Source organism: Mus caroli, unplaced genomic scaffold (genome assembly GCF_978045245.1).
Source record: "Mus caroli unplaced genomic scaffold, Mus_caroli_1 scaffold_4, whole genome shotgun sequence".
Classification (NCBI taxonomy): domain Eukaryota; kingdom Metazoa; phylum Chordata; class Mammalia; order Rodentia; family Muridae; genus Mus; species Mus caroli.
Genome location: NW_028227259.1, coordinates 142127375 through 142153052, shown reverse-complemented (window position 1 = coordinate 142153052; position 25678 = coordinate 142127375). Strand labels below are relative to the sequence as shown.

General features: G+C 41.6%; 1 protein-coding gene and 1 pseudogene across 1 annotated transcript in view; one reads left to right on the top strand and one right to left on the bottom strand.

Annotated features, from left to right (window-relative positions):
* Window positions 1-25678, top strand: part of LOC110294771 (cytochrome P450 3A13) — a 54960-nt gene that overhangs the window by 4102 nt on the left and 25180 nt on the right. The window contains exons 3-6 of the mRNA XM_021163231.3: window positions 2532-2691; window positions 4142-4307; window positions 21896-21972; window positions 23414-23616. Of these exons, the coding sequence (XP_021018890.1) occupies window positions 23546-23616 (71 nt within the window). The 5' untranslated portion in view covers window positions 2532-2691; window positions 4142-4307; window positions 21896-21972; window positions 23414-23545. The remainder of the gene's footprint in view (window positions 1-2531; window positions 2692-4141; window positions 4308-21895; window positions 21973-23413; window positions 23617-25678) is intronic.
* Window positions 16102-16840, bottom strand: LOC110294980 (outer kinetochore KNL1 complex subunit ZWINT pseudogene; annotated as a pseudogene).

The following is a 25678-nucleotide window of genomic DNA, read 5'->3' as shown; positions in this document are numbered from 1 at the left end:
TAACTCTTCCCGTTTCCCTTATTCCTCTGACCTCATAAACAAACTCCAAGTAAATTAAGGTCTTAGGGAATCAATTTCTCAATGCGCAGGGCACATAATAGCTGGTGTCTGTGCTAAGGGTTCCCAGGAAATATCCAGGGTGTGTGCTTTGTGGGAAAGTCCCTATGCTGTTAGTTTAGTGATGCCAACCTAGCTCAGCTGGCATCACACGTCCTCTGGGCTTGGAGAGGTTTCGTTTCTCACAATGGTACTCTTCTTCCTTCACGACTGGTTCATGCCAGGGCAAGTCCACTCTGGTGCCTTTAGTTACTGTTGAGAAAACAATTATACAGTCAGAAAGGGGCTTTACTAGATATACTGAATTCAACTTTAATAACAGAAGGAGAGGATACCTATAAAAAGGAGAGCTTCAGTTATCCGAAACAGCAGGGAAATCTAAATCATATTTTTTTTCCTTAGGTTTGGGAATGTGATAATTGAAACTGTATCATATCCCCGCAAATTTCTGTTGCCTAAATTCTTGAGCTGGACTAGAAAGGTGGCTAAAATAGAGGTTCAGAGTCAGAGAGGACATTCTGCATGATTGCACTGCCCAACTAGCATGGGTGGAAGAAGCCCTGTTGTTCAGTCCACCCTGCCGATAGGCTGATGAGGATACAGATCTGAGCAAGACGGTCCTGCTACCTGCTGGAAGGCTTCAGAATATGGATGCAGGCTGTACAAGTGCTACATGATCACATGTTCTGCTGCTCCTGTCCTGCCTCTACTGGAATAATTAATGCAGCTGCACCAGTTTTAGAAGATCTCCTAAGTTAGAGAATGAAGTGTGCTGTGTACTTCAGAAAAGACTTGTTAGTGGGGAATAGTAGCCAAGGTGTGCATCAGTGTGGACTCTCTTGCCAGCTACGCTGCACACATATGCTTGTTCTGAGCCCATGTCTCTGCTGAGGAGATTCTGTGTACGATAACATTAGGCTTGAGTTATCCTGGAAACTCTTATTAGTGATTTGGCCACTGTCAGTTATCCCTTATGTCACAGGGTCTTATGTTAGGAAATTCTTAAGGGAGAAATAAAGCAAAGAACCAGATAATGATGTGCTTCTGGCATGGGTACCCACGGAGACCACTGGATGGACAAGGATGAGGAATTAGATTCAGAACTATATGGCTAAGTATGTATGTATGTAGATCTCTCAACTGTGGAAATAATTAGAGGCAGCATGAGAGAACCACATGTCTCTAAAAATTGCTGTATGTATGTATGTATGTATGTATGTATGTGTGTGTGTAAGTATGTATGTATTAATGTGTGTGTGTGTGTGTGTGTGTGTGTGTGAATGACCTGCCTGTCACTTGTGTAGGAGTTTGTTTTCTTCTACCATAATTTGGACCCTGGGGATTGAATTCGGGTTGCCAAGCTTGGAGGAAGATTCCTTCAACCAATGAGCCACCTGGTGAGCCAATGAGTTTATTGGAGTGTAGTAGAGTGGCTACTTGCAGGAGCAGGGAGAACTGAAAAGTAGCTGCATGACAGAAAAGCCCATCCCAACACTCCTGAAGATTTCCCGAAGCTTTCTGCATGACCTGCAGGCTGCCCCAGTGGTAGGACAGTCTCTTCTTAGCAACCTGGTTGGTCAGAGTCTCCTGGCCCAGCAATTGTTTACTGACTCTACATCCTTGGGAAGGGACCCTCAAGACTCAGCTTTCCTAGATGTGTGAAATTGTTGATTTCCTGAGTTCTTCTCTCCTTCATGGAAGTGGTGTTTCAATTAGGAGAAAATTGCTATACGATCATAGGGAGAGGACAACAAAACAAACAAAAGAACAACATAAAAAAAAAACAGAAAAAAAATAAAGGTAGGGTAATACTTGTAAGATCAATTTAGATCTTCTCTTTTTTTTGAGTCATGCTTCACTGTGAAAATTAAGTAGCCAATCTTATTCAGATGAGAACTGGATAAAGTATAGATAGGGAAGCTTGGCTGATGAAACGCTACAATCCTAGTTTCTTCTGTCTGAGTGTCACAATTTGAGGAGTACAAATATACACAGGAGATAGCTCTGGCTCATTGTCTGGGAGCATGGATTTAGCTTCTTTGTTTATCTTATCACTCACATGTTTCTTTAAGTCAACAGTTCTCAACCTGCAGATTGTGAGAAAAATATTTACAGTATGATTCATAACTCCATTACAGTTATAAAATAACAACAAGAATAGTTTTACAGTTGGAGGTCACCACACAGAGGAACTATATTAAAGGGTTGTAGCATTAGGAAGGCTGAGAACCACTGTTTTAAACTTTAGTTGATTTCTACATAAGAACAATATGAAATACAGTGACTCTCATGACTCTCCTGTATAGAACCAAACCTTGCTAAAAGAAGGAGGAAGAAGACACCAACTTCCCCTCCAGACAGTTCCATGTGTGTGGATAACATGTCTTGATCATACCCACGCTGACCTCTTCCTCCCCTTGCCCCCACATGTCCCTCTCCCACCTTCATGTTCTCATCCCCTCTTTTATTTGTAGCTTAGTCTGCTTTACACTCCTTAGTGGAAGGCTGGCTGATTTTGTTGCTTGATCTTGTGAAGTTAATCATAACTGCAGTGAGTTCACGAGTCCATCAGCCATACCATGTCCAAAAGACAGCATGTCACAGACCTCTCCATCCACATCTGACAGTTTTCAGGTAAGTCTCGGGGATAAACCTTGGGTAGTCAGACTTGCATGGTACCTTACATTATACTTGTGGAGATATTGTCTCAGCTCTCTAGCTGGGCTTTCAATAGACTGTAGATATTCCGGAATTTCACAGTAATGCTCATTTTCAAGAGAGCGTTTTTTTTTTTTTTAGGTTTCTCTTTTTATTTTTTATTTATTTATTTTTGGTTTTTCCAGACAGGGTTTCTCTGTGTAGCCCTGGCTGTCCTGGAACTTACTTTGTAGACCAGGCTGACCTTGAACTTAGAAATCCGCCTGCCTCTGCCTCCCGAGTGCTGATGTATATACATAGTACCATGAACTTGTCTCTTAGAATTGTCTTTATGTCTCATAAGTTTGGGTATGTTGTATTTTCCCTTCCTTCCTTCCTTCCTTCCTTCCTTCCTTCCTTCCTTCCTTCCTTCCTTCCTTCCTTCCTTCCTCCCTCCCTCCCTCCCTCCCTTCCTTCCTTCCTTCCTTTCTCTCTCTCCTCCCTCCTTCCACACTCTTCTCTTTTCTTTTCTTTTCTTTTCTTTTCTTTTCTTTTCTTTTCTTTTCTTTTCTTTTCTTTTCTTTTCTTTTCTTTTTTTAGACAGGGTATCTGTGTATAACAGTCCCTGGCTGTCCTGGACTTGATTCATAGACCAGGCTGGCCTGGAACTCACAGAACTCACCTGCCTCTGTCTCCTGCGTTCTGGGACTAAAGACATGCCTCAGCACTCCCAGCTGTATTTTCACTTTTGCCCAATTCTAAAATGTTTTAAATTTCCTTCTTGATTTTTATCTTGACCCAATTTTCATCCAGTAGTGTAGAAGCCATGTGAAACCAAGGGTCCTCACTGAAGCATAGCATAGTGCATTGTTCAGCTTCTATGGGTTTGTATATTTTCTAATCACCTACCAAAAGTCAATTCTACAAGCATGTGAAAACTAGTATTAGATAAAGAGACAGCAACTACCTTATTTCTTAGCTGTTTCTATTAGATATTTTTCTGTTGCTAAGAGACTTGAGAAAAATAAGCTTGAAGAAAGAAACATTTTGGCTCATTTTGTCAGGATTTCAGTCCCAGTCATTTGGAATCTGCAGTTTTTAGGTCTGTAATGAGTCAGGAATAGGTAGTGGAGCATAGCTGCTCACCTCGTGGCAGTCACAAAGAGATACAAGAAGGAGTTAGGAAAGAAAATATGCCCTTCAAGAGCCTGGTCCCAGTAACTTACTCCCTGAGAGGATGAAAGCTTGCCATCTAAATTTTGAATCTTCACTTTCATGTTGGATTCTTGCTCAACTCTGCATGCACATGATAATCACTTAAGGAGGCACTTAGATAAATAAATAATAATCCTTCTTATTCAAGACTGAAGATGCCACAGTGTTTAAGCTACTTTCAAGATTTATGCAAACGGAATAATTGAGCATGTTGTCATTATGTCATCACCAGGTTTACATCATCCTGCTCAAAATCACTGGGCACAGCCCAGAATTCTCTAGTCCTTGCACTAACCCTGAAGGAACCAGCTCCACCTTGCTGTTTGACTTGTTCTTCCCTGTGAGTCACATGATCCTCGGTCACCTTAGATTCCAAGAATAGCAGCTGTGATAAAAAGGTGAGACCGTCTCTGGGCAACAACTGCTTTTTTATTGCTGTCAATCATGGGTGGCCAATCTAGGAAAAACTACTAAACAGATCAAAACAGATTGGCTGTGCACACTTCATGCCTTCCATCTTTTATTGTTCCTTCTGTATTATTAGCTCCTGGAAGACAGTACTAAGGATGGCTGGTGTCCTTCCTGCTCCTTTTTGGTAGTACTATACTGAATATACTACTTTCCCATTTCACTCTTCCCATTCTTATTTCCAAGTCCAGACTTGGACTTTTAGCAACTCCCAAATCCAGACCTCCCCAGTAGGAGATAGAAGCAATTCCACCATTTCCCAGTAGTCTGTGAAGCTATGGGTGGGCAGACCCACACTGATGAGGTCAGACCCCTCACGTCAATCACTTCACCAAAGCTCTTCATCTAAACCCTCACACTGGGAACCAAGCGTTTGATATTTGAGCATTTGCTGTTATTTATTGTAGTCCTAATGATACCAACCTGAAAGCAAAAAAAGGGATTATCAGAGATAAGAAGTGTGTGATGGGAGCAAACAGGATGGCGGTAGAAGGAGGATGGCTAGAGATGTTTAGTTGTTTGTGTGTTGTGATATCAGAGAAAACCTTATTAATCTGTAGAATTAAAGAAATCAACCAGGGCTGTGGGGATGACTGGAGTTGAGATCCTCAAAAGTCATGTGGGTGTGGCAGCCCTCCAGCCATTCTGTCCTTGGAAGGCAGAGAGAGGGGATGCTTAGAACTATCTGGCTAATGAGACTAGCTGTATTGTTTCACTCTGGGTTCAACTGAAAGCCCTTGCTTAAGTATATGAGGTGATGTTGGTTAGCCTTACTTTTAAAGTTTATATTAATTTATTCTTCTTTCATATATTATGTCCAGCCTGAAGTACCCCCTTCCCAGTCCCTTACCCCACCCTGATCCACTCCTCCTTTCCCTTCGGAAAAGGGCAAGCTTCCCGGGGATATCAACCAAACATGGCATCTCAAGTTGCAAAAAGACTAGGCACCACCCCTCATTTTAAGGCTGGAGGAGGCAACCCAGTAGGAGGAAAAGAGTTCCAAAAGCAGACAAAAGGCTCAGGGACAGGCCGTGTTCTCACTGTTAAGAGTCCCTCAAGAACACCAAGGTACACAGCCATAACATATGCAGAGAACCTAGGTCAGACCCATGTAAGCTCCCTGATTGTTGGTCCAGTCTCTGTGAGCCTCTATGTACCCAGGTTAATTGACTCTGTTGATTTTCTTGTGGTGTCCTTTACCCCTCTGACTCTTTCAATCCTTTATACCCTTCTCCCACAAGATTCCCCAAGCTGTGGATCTCTGCATCTGTTTCCACCAGCTGTTGGATGAAGCTTCTCTGATGATGACTAAGTCGAGCAATTATAGCAGAAGAGCATTAGGAATCATCTCATTGACTTTTTGTTTGTTTGTTTGTTTTTTGCTTTCACTGGTCATGTTGGGTTCTATTCTAGGTCTCTGGGCTATCCCACCTCTGATTTCTGGTCTTCCAGGGAGTGTCCTATGTGTGGAATCCTACTCTTGGTATGTGTCTTAAGTTGGACCAGTCATTGGTTGGCTACTCACACAAGTTCTGTATCAGCTTTACCCCTCACATCTTGTAGGCAGGACAAATTAAACTGTAGATTGAATGTTTTGTGGCTGGGTTGGTCTCCCAATCCCTCCACTGGAAGTCTTGCCTAGTTATAGGAGATGGCCTGTTCAGGCTCCATATTCCCCCATTGGTAGGAGTCTTATTAGCTTTAATTTTCAACCTGGAGTAGTATGAAAGGAAAAAAACTCAATTGAGGAATTACCAGATACTATTGGCCTTTAGGTACAAGTGTGTGTGTGGGGGTGTATGAGTGTGTGTGTGTGTGTGTGTGTGTGTGTGAGAGAGAGAGAGAGAGAGAGAGAGAGAGACAGAGACAGAGACAGAGAGACAGAGAGAAAGACACACACAGAGAGAGAGATTGTCTTGATTATTAATGGATGTAGGGCTCATGTCCCTGTGGGCAGCACCATTCTTTGGACAGGTGGTCCTGGGCTGTATACAACTAGTGAAGCATAGGTCTGCAAACAAGCCTGTGAAGAAGCAGCAAGAAGTATCCCTTCCATAATAGCTCCTGCCTTACGTTTCCGTATTGGCATCCTGTCCTGACTTCCCTCAAAGGTGGACGGTGGTCTGGAACTATAAGCCAAACAAACTTTTCCTCCCCTAAGTTGCTTTTGGTTGGAGTTTTTAACTACAGCGAGTGAAATCAAATTAGAAAAGGAGGAGAGCAATGAAATAAGCCTCTCAGTGCCACCCTTGGGCCTCCGCAAGCACACGCACACATGCACATGGACTCCTTCCCCTCATGTGCACCTCTGCACATACAAATATGTGCACACACGTGCATTGTGGTGCAACCTTGCCTTCAAGGTCCTTCATGTCTAGATGGATTTCTGAGCTCTGCATAAAATGGTCTCTTCCTTTCTCATTGGGGCTTTTCTTTTTCTGCCTTTGTCTGGAGAATGTCCCTTAGTACAGGTGGCTGATCTTGTCTGGAAAAAAAAAATGACCTACTTGTAGAGAGCTCTCTGCAATTGCTGTGTAACTCAGTGCACAAGTCCCATTCTGACTTCTTGCCCACAGGATAATTAGGTGCTGTATTACAACCAACCAGTTCTTCCTGCCCATATGATGTTATGCCCAATTAGCCCTTTACACCTGTATGCCTAAAAGTCCTTGTATACCCTATTACTGAAACAATAAAGTAGGTTTGTCTCACTGTAGCAGTCCCCAGTAGTAGGAAAAGGGTCCTAAGAGCAGGCAAACGAGTCAGTGACAACCCTACTCACACTGTTAGGAGTCCCACAAAACCCCCAACATAAATAACCTGCAGCGGACCTAGTGCAGACTCATGTAGGCTCCATGGTTGCTGCTTCAGTCTCTGTGAGCCCCTATGAAGCCCCCTGTACATGCATGTATTCACATGTGCTCCTGTGCACACATACGTTAAAAATGGGTAGAGTACTAGAGAGATGGATTAGCTGTTAAGAGTACTTTTTGCTTTTACAGAGCACTTGGGCTCTGTTTTCAGTACCCACATAATGGTTCACAACCATTTGTAACTCCAGTTTGAGGGTTTTCAACATTCTTGCCTTACCCCCATGGGCACTAAGCGTGCATGTGATGTGCATATACAGATGCAGGCACAACACTCACACACATAAAAAAAAAGAATATATCTAAAGAAGGAAACGGGTGGGACTGGAGCAATGGCTCAATGGTTAAGAATGTGTATTTCTCTTTCGGAGGACCTAATTCCCAGCATCTGGTTCTGACTGCAGACAACGACCTTTAATTAGAGCTGCAGGGGATCTGTCTCCCTCTTCTGGCCTGCATGAGTAATTTCATGCATGTGCACCCTTGCTGCACCCCACCATACACTTAATTAAAAATAAATATAAAAAAAGATTGTGACTTATGAAATTTGAATCTAATGTGCTCAGTGGGTAAAGGCACTTGTGGCCAAGTCTGAAGACCTGAGTTCCGTCCATGGGAACTACACAGTGAAAGGAGAGAACATACGTTTTTATAAGCTGTCCTCTGATATCCATATGAGCACTGTAACACACACACACACACACACACACACACACACACACACACTCCAAAAGCTCCTGTTAGCCCTTAGAAGACAGACTTGGAGTCAATGAATTCTTTTATCTGTTCTTATGACCTCAGGGATGAATTCTCCCTCCTTTGTCTTCACCTCTATTCATTTCACTTATCATGTGGGGGATAGGCGGCTCCCTTATGGGATTCCCAGAGCCCAGGTTTTTGTACTAAAACTGGTAACAGATCAATAAGCATGATTATATTTATGTCTAGGCCCAATACTTTCTTTATTATTAAAAATTGAACTTTGACTTGTCAGGAACACAGGAAAAGATAAACAAATTCATTATTGATAAGGTTGTATGCTTTTAATACTTGCGTGATTAATTTCAGTTCAATGTCCTATAGTTATCATCTGTTCCTATCTCCAATCATGGCTGCATTCTCTGTTACTCACCTAAGTCTTCTGCCTGGGTGTGAGTCATCTGTCTCACTAAGTACTTGTAGCTGCAGGTTAAAGGTAGGCAGTGAATGGGTCAACAAACGTCAGAGGTCAGGATGAACTTCTGGTACATAGTATCTGCCTTGACCTCTTCAGCTTAGTTCTTACTGTACATGTTTCTTCATGTTGAAAGTTATTACCTTATATAGAACAAGGTTCGCAAAAGCATTCTTCCTTCCTTTTTTTCCTGTCTTTTCTTTTTCCTCCAATTATTAATTAGATATTTAATTCATTTACATTTCAAATGCTATCCCGAAAGTCCCCTATACCCTCCCCCAACCCCGCTCCCCTATCCACCCACTCCCACTTCTTGGCCCTGGTGTTTCCCCTGTACTGGGGCATATAAAGTTTACAATACCAAGGGGCCTCTCTTCCCAATGATAGTGACTAGGCCATCTTCTGCTAAAAATGCAGCTAGAGACACGAGCTCTGGGGGTACTGGTTAGTTCATATTGTTGTTCCACCTATAGGGTTGCAGACACCTTCAGCTCCTTGGGTGCTTTCTCTAGCTCCTCCATTGGGGGCCCTGTGTTCCATCCAATAGCTGACTGTGAACATCCACTTCTGTGTTTGCCAGGCACTGGCTTAGCCTCACAAAAGACAGCTATATCAGTGTCCCTTCAGCAAAATCTTGCTGGTGCTTGCAATAGTGTCTGTGTTTGGTGGCTGATTATGGGATGGACCCCTGGGTGGGGCAGTGTTTTGATGGTCCATCCTTTCATCTCAGCTCCAAACTTTGTCTCTGTAACTCCTTCCATGGGTGTTTTGTTCCCAATTCTAAGAAGGGGCAAAGTGTCCACACTTTGCTCTTCCTTCTTCTTGAGTTTCATGTGTTTTGCAAGTTGTATCTTGAGTATTCTAAGTTTCTGGGCTAAAACCCACTTATCAGTGAGTGCATATCATGTGAGTTCTTTTGTGATTGGGTTACCTCACTCAGGATGATACCCTCCAGATCCATCCATTTGCCTAGGAATTTCATAAATTCATTCTTTTTAATAACTGAGTAGTACTCCATTGTGTAAATGTATCACATTTCTGTATCCATTCCTCTGTTGAGGGACATCTGGGTTCTTTCCAGCATCAGGCTATTATAAATAAGGCTGCTATGAACATAGAAGATCACAGAAGATGGAAAGATCTCCCATGCTCATGGATTGGCAGGATCAATAGAGTGAAAATGGCTATCTTGCCAAAAGCAATCTACAGATTCAATGCAATCCCCATCAAAATTCCAACTCAATTCTTCACTGAGTCAGAAAGGGTAATTTGCAAATTTATCTGAAATAACAAAAAAACCTAGGATAGCAAAAACTCTTCTCAATGATAAAAGAACCTCTGGTGGAATCACCATGCCTGACATAAAGCTGTACTACAGAGCAATTGTGATAAAAACTGCATGGTACTGGTATAGCGACAGACAGATAGACCAATGGAATAGAATTGAAGACCCAGAAATGAACTCACACACCTATGGTCACTTGATCTTTGACAAGGGAGCTAAAACCATCCAGTGGAAAAAAGACAGAATTTTCAACAAATGGTGCTGGCACAACTGGCAGTTATCATATAGAAAAACACGAATTGATCCATTCTTATCTCCTTGTACTAAGGTCAAGTCTAAGTGGATCAAGGAACTCCACATAAAACCAGAGACACTGAAACTTGTACAGGAGAAAGTGGGGAAAAACCTCAAAGATATGGGCACAGGGGCAAAAATTCCTGAATAGAACAGCAGTGGCTTGTGCTGTAAGATCGAGAATTGACAAATGGGACCTCATGAAACTGCAAAGCTTCTGTCAATAAGACAAAAAGGCCACCAACAGATTGGGAAAGGATCTTTACCAATCCTAAATCAGATAGGGGACTAATATCCAATATATATATAAAGAACTCAAGAAGATGGACTCCAGAAAACCAAATAACCCCATTAAAAATGGGGCATAGAGCTAAACAAAGAATTCTCAACTGAGGAATATCGAATGGATGAGAAGCACCTGAAAAAATGTTCGATATCCTTAATCATCAGGAAAAATGCAAATCAAAACAACCCTGAGATTCAACCTCACACCAGTCAGAATGGCTAAGATAAAAAATTCAGGTGAGAGCAGATGCTGGCGAGGATGTGGAGTGCTGCAGACCCTCTGGATCCCTATGTCTGCCTAGGATGGGTGCAGATGGGCAAGGAGTCAGTGAAAATGACAGACAGATGCACACAGGAGATTGTGTAGAATCTGAATGTAATTTGTCAAGTCAAGCATCGAACTTTTTATACAGAAGAATAACAAGAAACCAGGCGAGATTCATCCACTGAGTTACAGTGACCCAATACAAAAGGAATATATACATCAAAAGAAGGCAGGGACCAGGCCGCTGCCACTAAGAAGGGAGCCAGGTGTAAAGCTAGTCTATTGTTAAGTCCACCACCAGGGCTTCTTAGTAAATGCTTGATTTATGCTGTTTCTTTGGGCCAAGTGAAGAAACCTGTCTCAGGGGGATTCCCTAACTCTTTCATGGTGAACCCACCTGTTCACTAGGCCATTGTGAATTCCCCTGTCTGGGTAAGACTGGCTATTGTCCCAAGTAAACACTCGGCAGACCAGCCCTGAGCTATTCTGGCTTGGTTCTTTGTAATGCCTAATTAGTTTCACTGTCTCTACTAGAAGTAAGTTTGAATGGTACTGAATAGGTAATCTTCTCACTGAATTCCTACTGAATTCCAAGTTTGTCAGCTTCAAGGTCTTTCTGGGACATTGGAACACTGGCGAAGGCTTAGCTATGTCAGAATTCAGTCTCAAAAGGCGCTTATGATAAGATAATACTAAAAGAGAGCACATGGATCCATACACCAGACTAACATGGGGAGAGGGTATGAGTATATGGGTTATGAGAATGCCAAAGTTCCAGGAGGTGAGTTTCCGTGAAACTCTTTGCCTCGTGAGTTCTCCCAGGCCTCGCGGCCTGTCAAGCAAACTTCACTGGAGTGTGCGTAGCAGTGGAAAAAGAGGAACACTCCTCCATTGCTGGTGGAATTGCAAGCTGGTACAACCACTCTGGAAATCATTCTGGCAGTTCCTCAGAAAATTGGACACAGTACTATCAGAGGATCCAGCAATACCTCTCCTGGGCATTCTTCCTTTCATAGGCTCAGACTTTACACATTGGTTTATCCTTAATTCTGCCTGGGTTTTAGTCTCAAGAAATACTAGGCTATCCCATACTGTCAGAGTATAGGCTGGTAGTTGAATAGGGCAGAAAAAGTCATATTACATATAATTACAAGATCCTCTTAACTAAATTCTGGTTTTCAGAGCAAAACATGGTTAGTTCCAGAAAGGTTTTACATTTTATATGTATTTGTATGTTTGAATGTAGTTGTATCTGTTTGCATTTGTGTGTGTGTGTGTGTGTGTGTGTGTGTGTGCGTGTATGCATTTGTGTGTGAGTGCATATTTGGGGTCCAGAGTCAATATCAAATGTCTTCCTCAATTGCTCTCTACCCCACTTTTTGAGGCAGGGTTTCTCCCTGGATCAGGAGCATGCTGATTTGGCTATACTGACAGGCCAGTAACTCCGAGGGGTCCTCCTGTCTTTGTTTCCCATCCCATAGATTTTTATGATCGGACTTTAGGGGTTCTGATTTATATTCTCAAATTTATATGGTGAGCATTTTTACTCATTGAGGTTTTCCCCTAGCCTGGTTTTACATTTTAAAAGTATGAAAAAGGCTTTGAATTTGGATGAGCTAATTAAGTTGTCAATATATAGGACACAGTAGTCTCTTTCACGTATTCTGTGTTCTTTGTTTGGGAGCATAGAAAGGGAGCTTGTACATACTGTCCTTTATGGTGCTTGACTCGACTGACTCTTGATTTGTTCTGTTTGAGATTGGGTATTAGTTCTGGAAGACACATGTGGAGTCTGCTGAAGGGGGACTGACAGTCAAGAATTTGAACTTCAACCAAATTGCTGTTGCAATATTGAATATTTAGCTGGTTCCTAAAGAGATCTTCATGAGCAAGTGGGATACACTGTTAGAGTACTACAACAATTCTCTGTGTGTATGTGTTGTATTTACACGCATGTGTGCAGGTATGAGTGCATGTGAGAACATGTGTCCTCGGATCGACATCAGTTAGCTTTCCCAATCATTTTCCACCTTTAATTTTTAAAGATTATTTTATTATTACTTATCTGTATACTTATGTCTATGTTTATATGCCATGTGTATGCAGTTCCAGATGGAGACCCAAATCTCTAGGTCTCCTGGAGCTGGAGATACAGGTCACCTGTGATGAGTGCTGGAAATTGAATTCCCATTTTCTGCAAGAACAGCAAACATGCCCTGTGTAGTGGCCCATGTTTTTCATCCCAGCCCTTGGGAGGCAGAGGTGGGTAGATTTCTGGGTGTTAGATGTCAGACTTCTGGCCTATATGATGGTGTTGAGGACAGTCAGGGCTGCAGACTAGGATCATGTCTAATAATAATAATGATAATAGTAATACCAATAAATGCTCTTACCTACAGAATCATCTCTCTATATTCTTCATCTTTACTTTTTGAAACAGTATCTTTCATCCATCTAATTAGGCTTGGCAGATCCCAAGAGATCTGCCTGTCTTCACTACAGGCACACAGTTGTATGTGGCTTTTACATATGTTCTGAGCATCTGAACTCATGCCTTTTTTTTTTTTTTTTAAAGATTTGTTTATTTTATGTAACTGATTACACTGTCGCTGTCTTCAGACAGACCAGAAGAGGGCATCAGATCCCATTACAGATGGTTGTGAGCCACCATGTGGTTGATGGGAATTGAACTCAGGACCTCTGGAAGAGAAACCGGTTGAACTCATGTCTTGACGCTTGTGTGGAAGCCATTTTATTGACTAAGCCATCACTCAACCCCCATTTTTTTTTTGAAAGTCAGAGTCTCATGTATGTCAGGTTAGTCTCAAACTTACTATGTAGCAAAGGGTGACCTTGAACTTCTGATCCTTTACTTCCCCAAGAATTACACGTTTGTGACATCAGACCAGGTTATATGTAGTGCTTGAACCAAATCCAGGGCTTTGGGCATGATAGGCAAGCACTCTATCAATTGAATCATATCTCAGCCACTCTCAACTAGAGGAATTCTAAATCTCCTTCCATGTTCACTTAATATATGATGTTTTAGTGGCCATAAAAGTTGGTATGTGGTGTTGGAGAGATGATGACTCAGAAGAATACTTGTTCTTACAGAGGACCCAGGTTCAGTTTCCAGCATCCACCTGGTGGCTCAAAACAACCACCTGTGATTCTGATTCTGCTGGATCTGACACCTTCGCCTGATTTCCTAGATCATCAGGCATACTCTTTCTGGAAATGTATACATATGAGGTAAAACACTCACATACATACAATGAAAACGGTCTGAAAAATTAATAATTAAAAATTGCTATTGCAAAGCTGCTGATTGTCACTGAAACTCAGTTTTAATACCTGTAAAGTGGGTATGGCAGCATGACTGTATTTGACATTGGATGGTGAAGTAAAAAAGTGACAGAAATGTATGAGAATTAAGTGGGGTTTCAGTGGTGGCACACACCTTTGATCCCAGCACTTGGGAGGCAGAGACAGGTGGATTTCTGAGTTTGAGGCCAGCCTGGTCTACAGAGTGAGTTCCAGGACAGCCAGGGCTACACAGAGAAACTATGTCTCGCAAACCCCAACTCCCAAAAAAGTGGGGTTTCAACCATGAATCATCTGATGTCCTCAGATCCCTATGTATGCCTTTAATATCCAAGCTCACCTCCATTTCTTTCCTTATTTATCTTTGTGTAGGCCTCTGTCATCCCAGAGGTTCCAGAGGTGGGCCACATGGACAATTTCAATCTAGCTCCCCTTCCCCTACAGAGATGCTGCTCTTACAAAAGAGGACACCGGTTCATGTAGTCAGCTCCTAGAAAACAGCATCCGTATGACATTCAGACATTGGTCCTTGAGTCAAGTCCTCTGGGTCCATATCTGTCATTCAGGTCACATGGTAGCATACACAATCCTGCCCTTGGGTTTTAGGGACATCCATGATGTCCATCCATGTGACCCTTTGCTGACTGCCCCTGTCTCTTCTCAGCGGATGTTGTCGATGCTCATCTCTAACATCTGTGGGTCTCTACTACAGCATCACTTTCAGTCTCACAGTAGTTTCACCTGTTGCTGCCTTTTCAGGACCCGCCTATAGGGATCACGACCTGAACACGATCTCTGGCTTTCCTGTGAAGCATCACGGGAACCTCTGTGCCACCTGCACACAATTCTTACCATCTGCATTCCTATGAAATTCAGATGCTGACAAGTTCTGCTAACAGATACAGTGGTTAAATTTTGATCGGAGCTGTGGCATCCTATCCAGATGGCTGAATGTGGAGAAACACTTGCTTGGGTTGTCTGTGTAGCAATTTTCTCTGAGTCATTCTATCCTGGAAGGAAACACCTTAAAACTCAGGCTCAGAAAATTCTAAAGGGAGGCTCATTAAGTCTCAGAAACTGAACAACTCAAAAGTCTCTGTTAGTCCTTGAAATTGATCAGATGAACGAGGTCTCCCCTTCTCAAAGTTTTATAAACAGTAAGGCTTACTGACAACAGGAGATTGCTCATTCAGTTGCCTGAAAGATGTACAGAGGGTTTCAGGGTTCAAGTTTATTTTTTTTGCTCTGGGTGAAATCCTAGAGCTATCCAGGCTTATATAAGGAACTTCTCACCACCACTCCTGCAAGGAATCCCAATAAACCAGCTGGCTTGCCAAGTTGAACTTTTCTGTAATTGTTATTTTGGTCTGCCATCAGTTCCTTATCTGGGGTCAATAGGCACTTGTGTTAATGTTCCATCTCCTCAGAAAAAGGTTGTCCTTCCACTGTCATACAACAAGGTTGCTTTGTGTGAGCATGCTGCCTTGAAGCTCTCAAAGCAATCTTTCAAATGACTTTATATTTTTACACCATTGAGCCTGTCCTGATGGGTGAGGTGCAGCCCAAACCCAAGACACCCTAAAGACAGCTTTCCTACTGTCCCAATACAAATTACTTGGTGTCTTAGTCAGGGCTCCTATTCCTGCATAAACATCATGACCAAGAAACAGTTTGGGGAGGAAAGGGTTTATTTGGCGTACGCTTCCATACTGCTGTTCATCACCAGGGAAGTCAGGACTGGAAATCAAGCAGGGCAGGGAGCAGGAGCTGATGCAGAGGCCATGGAGGGATGTTCTTTACTGGCTTGCTTCCCCTGGCTTGCTCAGCCTGCTCTCTCTCGTTTGTTTGTTTGTTTGTTTGTTTTGTTTTGTTTTGTTTTTAAAATGGAGGTATTTAATGAAAGATTCCTATTCCCATAAATGTTTCCAACAATCTAAGGTTCCCCAGAAAGTCCATATCCATGCAGTGGGTCAACAATCCAGGCCACAAAGTCTTGTTGCAGGTTCTTCAGGCAAAGTACAGGTTTGCTGCATCTCACTATGTCCATCCTGAAGATCTGCTTCGCAACCAGCTTTCAATCTTAACTAAATTTCTTTCAGTCCCTTCTCCTTAGCTCTTGAAGACATCATTAAGCCATCTCACTTGTCAAGCTATAAGTACATCATGCCACTTCTCATTCTCAGTAGAAAAGGTGTTCCAGGCCAAACCAGTGCTCTTCTTTATCCCTTTAAGGAGATTTGGACTTGGCTGTAAGGGCTCGCCCTGACATCTTTGTCCTCAGCCTTGCCCTCACAAATGACCAGCTTATGCTGCAGGGAACACAGCAGCTGGAGGTAGCCCTGGTTCCTCTGCAGCTTCCCCTGTTCCTGTCCTGCTTGCTGCTTCAAGGTTTCCAGTGCCCGATGGGATCCGTCAAGCTTCTCCAGAGCCCTCTTCCAGCACCTCTTGACCTCTGCAGAAATCTTCGTCAGATTCTGCAGACGCTTCTGTTGCAGCACCCACTGCTTCTGAGCCAGCTGAAGTTTCTCCTCAAGGACTCACTTCTTAGCCTCGAGTTGCTCAAAAGCCTTCTGAAGCTCTGCGTACTTCCTGTGAGCCTCTTTAACCTGGGGTAAGGCCTCAAACAGGGCACATTTTATGACATCCACGTGAACCATGTATGTGGCCTTCATGTCCGTCCACGGCTCCTTAGTTTCAGTTGCCTTTTGCCGACTTGCATCTTCAGAAGCCAAAGCATCGGGGTTCTGGTCAGTAGCCTCCTGAGCCAGAAGAGCCTGTAAGAAGTTCACTACTTGAAGCTGGCTACAAAGCAGCAGCTTGTCTTTCTTCCGAGAGTTCCTCATAAACTCCTCCATGACCTTGGCAGGCAGCTCTGCTTCTTCCTGCAAGCCTACAGGTTCTAGAATGGCTGCTGCCTCAGCCAGAACCTCTTTCATCCCAACAGCATTTTTCTCCGCGCCTGCCATCGTTTCTCCTGCTCTCTTATAGAACCAAGACTACCAGCCCAGAGAGGGTCCCACCCACAATGGGCCTTTCCCCCTTGATCACTAATTGAGAAAATGCGTTACAGTTGGATCTCATGGAGGCATTTCCTCAACTGAAGCTCCTTTCTCTGGGATAACTCCAGCTGTGTCAAGTTGACACACAAAACCAGCCAGTACACTTGGCTTTAAAAAAAAATTAGTGTATATACGTTGTATAAAAATATAAGGGAGTTTGGCATGAAATTTTACATGATCCTTTCATCATATTTTCTCTCATTAATCAAACTTGTTACCCCCCTGTTGGTCCCATCTTTATTCCTTTATAAATATATTTTTTTTTCTATGTGGAGCCTAGAGAGATGACTAAATGGTTAAGAGCACTTTCTACTCTTACTGGAGTTTGATGCCCAACATCCATATTGAGAGGCTCATGGCTGCCTGTACCTCCAGTTCTAGGGGACCTAGTGTATTCTTCTGTCTCCTGCAGGTCCCTATATATGGGTGTGCAACTCATTCAGTCACTCCCAGTATAACTGAAAATAAAGTAAAAAACGGGAAAGAAACCGTTTGCAATGTTTCTAAATCCGGTTTATTTTGCTTAGCGTGCTGATCTCTGGTTCAACCCGTTTTCCTCGCAGTGATAAGAACACAGGACAGGAGGTAGCAATAAATCCTATGCAGCTACATCTGATATAGGAGAACAGAAGAGAAGGAGCATCCAGAGGCATCAGGATTGACATATGGAAAAACAAATTATAGAATGATGGAACAAACCCCCTCTTTCTTTTTTTTTAAATTTTTTATTAGGTATTTTCCTCATTTACATTTCCAATGCTCTCCCAAAAGTCCCCCCATACCCACCCCCCCACACTCCCCTACCCACCCACTCCCCCTTTTTGGCCCTGGCGTTCCCCTGTACTGGGGCATATAAAGTTTGCAAGCCCAATGGGCCTTTCTTTCCAGTGATGGCTGACTAGGCCATCTTTTGATACATATGCAGCTAGAGTCAAGAGCTCTGGGGTACTGGTTAGTTCATAATGTTGTTCCACCTATAGGATTGCAGATCCCTTTAACTCCTTGGATACTTTCTCTAGCTTCTCCATTGGGGGCCCCGTGATCCATCCAATAGCTGACTGTGAGCATCCACTTCTGTGTTTGCTAGGCCCCGGCATAGTCTCACAAATGACAGCTCTATCTGGGTCCTTTCAGCAAAATCTTGCTAGTGTATGCAATGGTGTCAGCGTTTGGAAGCTGATTATGGGATGGATCCCTGGATATGGCAATCACTAGATGGTCCATCCTTTAGTCACAGCTCCAAATTTTGTCTCTGTAACTCCTTCCACGGGGCCCTCTTTCTTAATTACTGTTTGACTACTATGAAGAGACTCCATGGCCAAGGCAACTTATAACAGAAAAGGAAATTTAATTGGGAGCTTGCTTACAGTTTCAGAGACTTCGTCCATGAACACCACGGTGCAGAGCAGCAGGTAGTCATGGCACTGGAGCAGTAGTAGTTGAGAATTTACATCTGATCCAAAGTCAAGAGAAGGTCAAGTGGCAATATGAAAGGAGAGAGAGAGAGAGAGAGAGAGAGAGAGAGAGAGAGAGAGAGAGAGAAAGAGAGAGAGAGAACACACTGTGAATGGTGTGGGTTCTAGGCAACTAAAAATCCACTTCAGTGACAAACCTCCTCTAATAAGGATATGCCTCCTAATCCTTTCCAAACAGTTCTAGCTGTGGAAAAAGCATCCAGATATGAGTCTACAGGGACCATTCTCACCCAAAGCACCACACCCTTTGACCATGGGCTGCGTGCAACAAAACAGAATGTGAACACACACACACACACACACACCTCCACAAAAATACAGAAAGCACCATGTAAATAATCTATAAGGGAGGGGGACTTTCATGGCCCAGGGCCTTTGAGCCTTGGGCCCTTCCTTCCCAGCTCTCTGAGCCATTTCTGTATTTCTATTCTTGATAGTCTTTTCCTTTCTTATCTCTCACACTGTCTATATATATTTTTTATCACTATCTATGTGTCTCTAATCTAATTTCAGGACACAATAACCTGAAACTCTTGGAGGGTGCCCTTTGCTCTTTGATCCGTGCATAGAACACACCTACCTGATTTTTTTATAAAGGTGACAATAAAGTTCACATCGGGGACAAGATGTCCTTTTTAGCAAATGGCTCTAGGAAAGAGTAAAAGTTTTCTTCCTGTTATTGTGAGATTTGGGGGGCAGCTCTAATGCTTTAAAATGTTTATTAGCACATTTGCTCTACATGATACAGGGCTACACAGGCATTCTCATATAAGCATATATTGTATTTTGAGTCCATCCCATCCTCACTTTGCCCCTTCTCTGTTACCTTCATTCCTGTTAGTCCCCACTATTTCTCTAGTTTGGCTTTCCACCTTGATGGGGAAGACTTGATCCTTGTCTTTTAACTTGTACAAAAATTTTTTTTTAAAAATGAATAGAAATTTCAGCGTCTAAATTAAATATCTTTTTCTAATAAAAACTTTAAGGTGAAGAACTTGGAAATAAATAATACACACATCCAAAATTAAACAGACCTAAAGTCTACACATCTATGTGAACTTTTATACAGTTAGAACAGCCATTCTGAAGCCCTGGAGCTTCACAGTAGATTTTACACTTTGGATATCAATTATACTTTCTGCACATATCCATCACCAAAGCCTGAAAGATCAGTGACAAAGTTGAGATTAGAGAAAGAATGATCTTTTAATCTTCTCTCGTGATTTGAGGGTCCTTATCTGCCTCTCAGGTCCTTCTTTACCACCTAGTATTGACCTTTTCTTGTTATCCTTTCTAGATGTTATACGGCTCCCACATGTACATTTGTTTACATATGTATGTATTAGGCTGGGATTTGTTCATGAAGGAGACTATGTGGCTTATTTTTCCCTCTGAGAGAGTGTGACATCACCTACTCTTATACATTTTAAGTTCGTACATTTTCTACAAATTTTGTGATTTCATTTTTCTTTATAGCTGAATAGTATTCTATTTTATATATGCAACTACTTTGTCATGATCCACCCATTTATCTATGGGTACCTATGCTGTTCCAGTTCTTTGCTATAGTGGATGAAGCAGCAGTAAACAAGGAAGTGCAAATATTTCTATGGTAGAGAATTGAGTTGTCTGGATATAAGTCCAAGACTGAAAGAGCTGGGTCATGTGGTAGTTTGTAGTTTTAACGTCTTAAGAAGCCTCCAAAGTGATTTCTGTGATTTCCACTCCAGCCATACAGATTCCTCTCTCCCCATATCTCCAGTACTTGTCTAATTTGTTGATGGTCGCCATTCTGACTAGGGTGAGGTGTTTAGTTTTGATTTGCATGTCCCTGATGGTTAGAGAAACTGAATACTTTTTAAAATAGTTATTGTCCATTTTGTGTTTTCTTTTTAAAAAAAAACATATGTTAATTTTAGTTGCCCATTTGCTGATTGACAGTTTTATGTCTTTAGTATTCATCTTCTGTAGTTCTTTGTATATTCTATTCTGGTTATTAGTCCCTTGTCTGTAGTATCGATGGTGAGGATTTCCTTCCACTTTGTGGGCTGTCTGTTTTCTCTGATAATAGTTTCCTTTGATGTGTAGAAACTTTTTAATTTTTCTGTAGTCTGTTGATAGTTTGGGTTAGTTCCTGTCTTGCTAATGTTCTGTTCAGAAACTTGTTGGCTACCCCAATGTCTCAAAGAGTATTCCCCATGTGTTCTTCTAGAAGTTTTAATTTTGAATTAATATTTGTACAATGTAAAAGATATAGATCAAAATTTATTCTTCTGCTGTTGCACACCTGGTTTGGCCAACACCATTTTTCAAATGGGTTTTTATTTCGCCAGCATATATTTTTGCTCCAATTGTCAAAAACTAAGCAGGCATAGCTCCTTTGTTGGTTTGTTTCTGGGATCTCTGTTCTATTCCATTAGATTTCTTGCCTCTGTTTATGTCAATGCCAGACTGTGCTGATTACTACTGCTTGATAGTATGGTATATCAGAGTTAGGGTATCGTGTTAGCACTCTTTAGAATTGTCTAGGATATTCATTCTCATTGTAATTCCATATGATGCTTATATTGTTTTCCCCAAATCGATAAAGTATGACATTAAAATTTTGCCAGCCATAGCATCAAATCTGTAAATTATTTTTTATGGTGTAGCTGTTTTTGCTGTATTTATCCTGCCAGCCCAGGGGTGCTGGAAGGTTTTGCTATGGCTTACTGTATCCTGTGATTTCTCTTTTCAGTGCCTCAGAGTCTTCATTGTAGAGACATTTTTCTTTTTTGGCTAGATATATTCCCAAATACTTATTTTTGTGGGGAGGGGTTATTTTGAAAGGATAATTTTCCAAAAATTTTTCCTCAAGAGCACATTGTTGATGTAACTTAAGGCTGTTGTTTTCTCATATTGATTTTGTATATTGTAACTTTACTGTACTTATTAGCGTTAAAGGGTTTTCTTGTAGCCTCCGCAGACTATTTTAAGTAAAGAATCATGTCACCTCCAAATAGGGACAGTTTGACATCTTGTGTTTTTCTCTTGTGTAGTTGCTATAGCCAAGACTTCAAACACTATATTAAATGAAGGGGAAGGTGAGCATCCCTGTCTTGTAACTGATGCTAGAAGAAATGCTCTCAGTTTGTTTCCATTAATATAATGTTGGCTACAGTTTTGTCGTATATTGTCTTTATTATTTTAAGGCAGTTTCCATCTATTCCTAAAGTGTCCAGACTAGAACTTTAATCAAGAAATCGTGTGTTTCAGTATTTATTGGAATGATTGTGTAGTCTCTGTCCTTAAGTCTATTTATACAGTGCCTTGCACTTGTTGAGAATTGTGTATATTGCATCTGAGATGATTTCCACTTGGTTATAATGTATAATCTTCTTAATGTGTTCTGTAACTCATCTTACAAATATTTTGTCCAGAATTTTTGCTCTTAACACCCATCAAATAAGTTAGTCTGTAGTTTGCTTTTTATATGTGTCTTTACAAGGTTTTTGTACCAGGATAATATCAACTTCATAGAATGAATTTGGCAATGGATCTTCACTTTCTACATCATGGAACAAGGTAAGAGGAATGGTATGAGATTGTTGGAGATCTGTTGGGTCCTGTGGTTTTCTTTGATGGGAGGATTTTGATTAGGATCTCATGGCTTGTAATATATCTGGTGGAAGACATGCATTTAGAAATCCTTCCATTTCTTTCGGGTTATCCAGATTTCCTGAGTACAGTTTTTCCACAGCAATGCCTAATGAACTTCTGGATTTCTTTGGCGTCAGTTATAACGATACCTTTTCATCTCTAATTTTTTAAAATTTGTGTCTTCCCCCTCTTTCTTTTTGTCAGATTACCTGAGTGTTTCTCAATTTTATTTTATTTGTTTTTTTTTTTTTTAAGAATCAGCTTGTTTTGGGTCATTTCATGTGTCTATTTGGATGGATTTCAAGTTCTTGGAAATTAAAGCAGCTTGGGACAAAAGGACAGAAGGTTGTTTAGCTTTTTTCAAGTTGACACAAACCTAGTCGTATCCAGGAAGAGGAAATCACAGTTCAGAAATTGCTTCCACCAGAATGGCCTGTAGGCACCTCTGTGGGGGAATATTCTTGATTAATGATTAATGTGGGAGGGCCCAGACCACAGTGGGTAGTGTCACCTCTAGGCAGGTGCTTCTGGGTTTGATAAGAAAGGAAGCTGAAAGGCTGGAGAAAGGCTCAGTGGTTAAGAAAGCATTCTGTCCTCCCAGAGCACTTGAGTTAGTCCCAGGAAAAGAACAGAACAGAACAGAACAGAACAGAACAGAACAGAACAGAACAGAACAGAACAGAACAGAACAGAAAAGAAGGCTGACCAAGCCATAAGGAGAAAGAAGGAAGCATTAGTTAGCTGTGGGCTCTGCTTCAGTTGCTGTCTTCAGATATGTACCTTGACTTTCTGTCCCAACTTTTCCTTCATGATGGACTCTAAGTTGTAATACAAAATGAACCTTTCCCCCAAGTTGTTTTTGGTCATTCTGCTTTTCTTTTCTCTTTCTTCTTCTTCTTCTTCTTCTTCTTCTTCTTCTTCTTCTTCTTCTTCTTCTTCTTCTTCTTCTTCTTCTTCTTCTTCTTCTTCTTCTTCTTCTTCTCCTTCTCCTCCTCCTCCTCCTCCTTCTTCCTCTTCTTCTTCTTCTTCTTCTTTCTCTCTCTCTCTCTCTCTCTCTCTCTCTCTCTCTCTCTCTCTCTCTCCCTCCCCCCACAATGACAGAAAGTGAACTAGGACAGAAATGCTATAAGAGAATGCCAATGATTTCACCTGAGTTTCTGATAAGAAGCAATAACCTTTGTACTCAGTGATAATGATAACACTGGCCTCAGTTTTGGTCGATATATCTTACTAAATGAATTCAAAGATTCAAGCGGGCACACCCATGATTCTTTGCCAACTGCTAGGGTGGAGAGTACACTGACTCAGAACTGTAGGTGTGTTCATTGGCTGCTATTTCAGCCCCACCTCTTTCCCTGTACTTAAGTTCTTCAGGGTGGCTTTCCCGAGTCACAAACAGCCGGGCAGGGAAGGGAGATCAGCAGGCTCAGCCCTGAAAGGTGCAGCACACAAAATTGAGAGTAAAACTTGGAGAGAGACTTGTTTAAAGAAAGCAGCAATGGACCTGATCCCGAACTTTTCCATGGAAACCTGGATGCTCCTGGCTACCAGCCTGGTCCTTCTCTACTTGTGAGTAAACTGCCCAGGCTCCTCTTCTTAGTGATCAGGACTTGGGGGATGCAAATCAGATAATTCTTTCCTTTACTGGCTTGGAAAATCCAAAGAGAATATGAAGGGGACTTTGAGTGTGGAGTGTACAAAGGGTTCAGGTATTGCTTTTGGTCCTATGCAAATCCCTCCTAGGAGATAAGTGTACATTCCTCTTCTACTAAACTCCAATTTTTGTGGATAGGAGGTTTGAGTGACCTCAGTTAGACCTGGGTTATTCTCCAATTGAGTCTCACCTTTTCACCAGATTAACCACCCAGGGCTCAGTAAAGCAGGTTACAAGAAGCTGGTCACTGTGTTTGATGAAAGGCCTCTTCTTCAAGGTCTCAGGATTGTTGGTATTGTGGGGATGGGAAGAGCTTTTGTGTTGTCTTCCCCTGTTTTCTCTGATGCAGGAAATGTGGAGTATTGTTATATGTACACATTCTGCTTCATTGTCCCACCTTTAGGGCTATTTTAACAATGCCCCTAGTATATTATGTTGGATCATTTTATTTTTGTGAGTGTTTTGCCTGCATATATGCATGCATGTGTACTACATGAGTGCTTGGTGCCCATGGATGTCAGCAAAAGATGGTGTATCCCTTGGAACTGGAGTTACAGATGGCTGTGAGCCACCATGTGGATGCTGGGAATTGAACCCTGGTCCTCTGAAGAGCAAGAAGTGTTCTTAACCACTGAGCTACCTCTCTAGCTCCCATAAATGATGACTCTTCGGAGCAAAGAAGACCTGACTTTGATTCTTTCCCTTCACCATTTCCTGTCAAATACCCTAGCATAAGTATAGGGAATTCCTTCTTCCCTGCTATGGAATCTACTGGCATCCTCAAAGGGCAGGAACTTTGAAAGAGTTAGGATGTTAAATATTTTTCTCTAAGTTCCTCTGGTGAGCATCAGTGAAAACATCCATCTCAGGACTACCTTCTAATGAATGGACTCCTGTGTAATAGTACAAGTGAGGGGAAGAGAAAGGTTATCTTGAGTTCCAAGATTAAAAGCATAGATGACTACCCCACCCAGCTCATTCTATGGCAGTGGTTCTCAACTTGTGAAGTCTCAGTCCTTTGAAAAGGTCAATGGACCTTTTCACAAGAGTCACATATCAGGCATCCTGAATATTAGATATTTACATCATGATTCATAACAGTAGCAAAATTACAGTTATGAAATAACAGTGAAGTAATTTTATGGTTGTAGATCATAACAACAGGAGGAATTGTATTAAAGAGTTACAGCATTAGGAAGGCTGAGAGCCACTGCTTTAGTCACCCGCGTGTGTGATTGTGTGTGTGTGTGTGTGTGTGAAGTCTGTGGGTAGTAGATGCTCTTCTTTCACACACACACACACACACACACACACACACCCTATTTGACTTCTGTCACCATTTGACTTTAAGAAAAGGTACACACTCACAATAATGTGAAAATGAAATTTTCAAACTTGGTTTTATTCTTTAAAGTAATAGTAAGTATTTAAGGTATTATGACAACACCTTTTCCATCTGATGATATTTTACAATTAACTGAAATCTTTCATTGCCTTTTATTCATCCCTAGAATTTATTTACGATAATCCCAGGACCTTCTTTCAAAAGGTTAAAGTGGATCTGTTGCTTTCAATATTTGTGACAATTTTACAATAACTTCATCTGTTTATAATAGTGTCAGGAATGTGAGCATAATGCATAAACAAATACATTGTATAGATTGCATGTATGCTTTGAAATAAACTTGGTTATTAGGTAGTAAAAAAAAATTATCAGTGTTTGACATACCTGTTTGTCAGTCCATGCTAATCCCTTAGTATAGATGAGTAAGGAAGAGGATGGGTCAGTGATGAAATAGAATACCTTCAGGTATGAGTTGGCAGGAAGTGGAGAATATTCCTCTTCTCTCAGGAGAGAATTCTCAAATACACTTGTGAGGTATGGATCCCTCTGGAGATCACTAGAAGGACAGATGAATTGCATCCAATCAATTTCCTAAATAAAAGCAAGTGAAAGAAACAGCAAATAAGAATTCA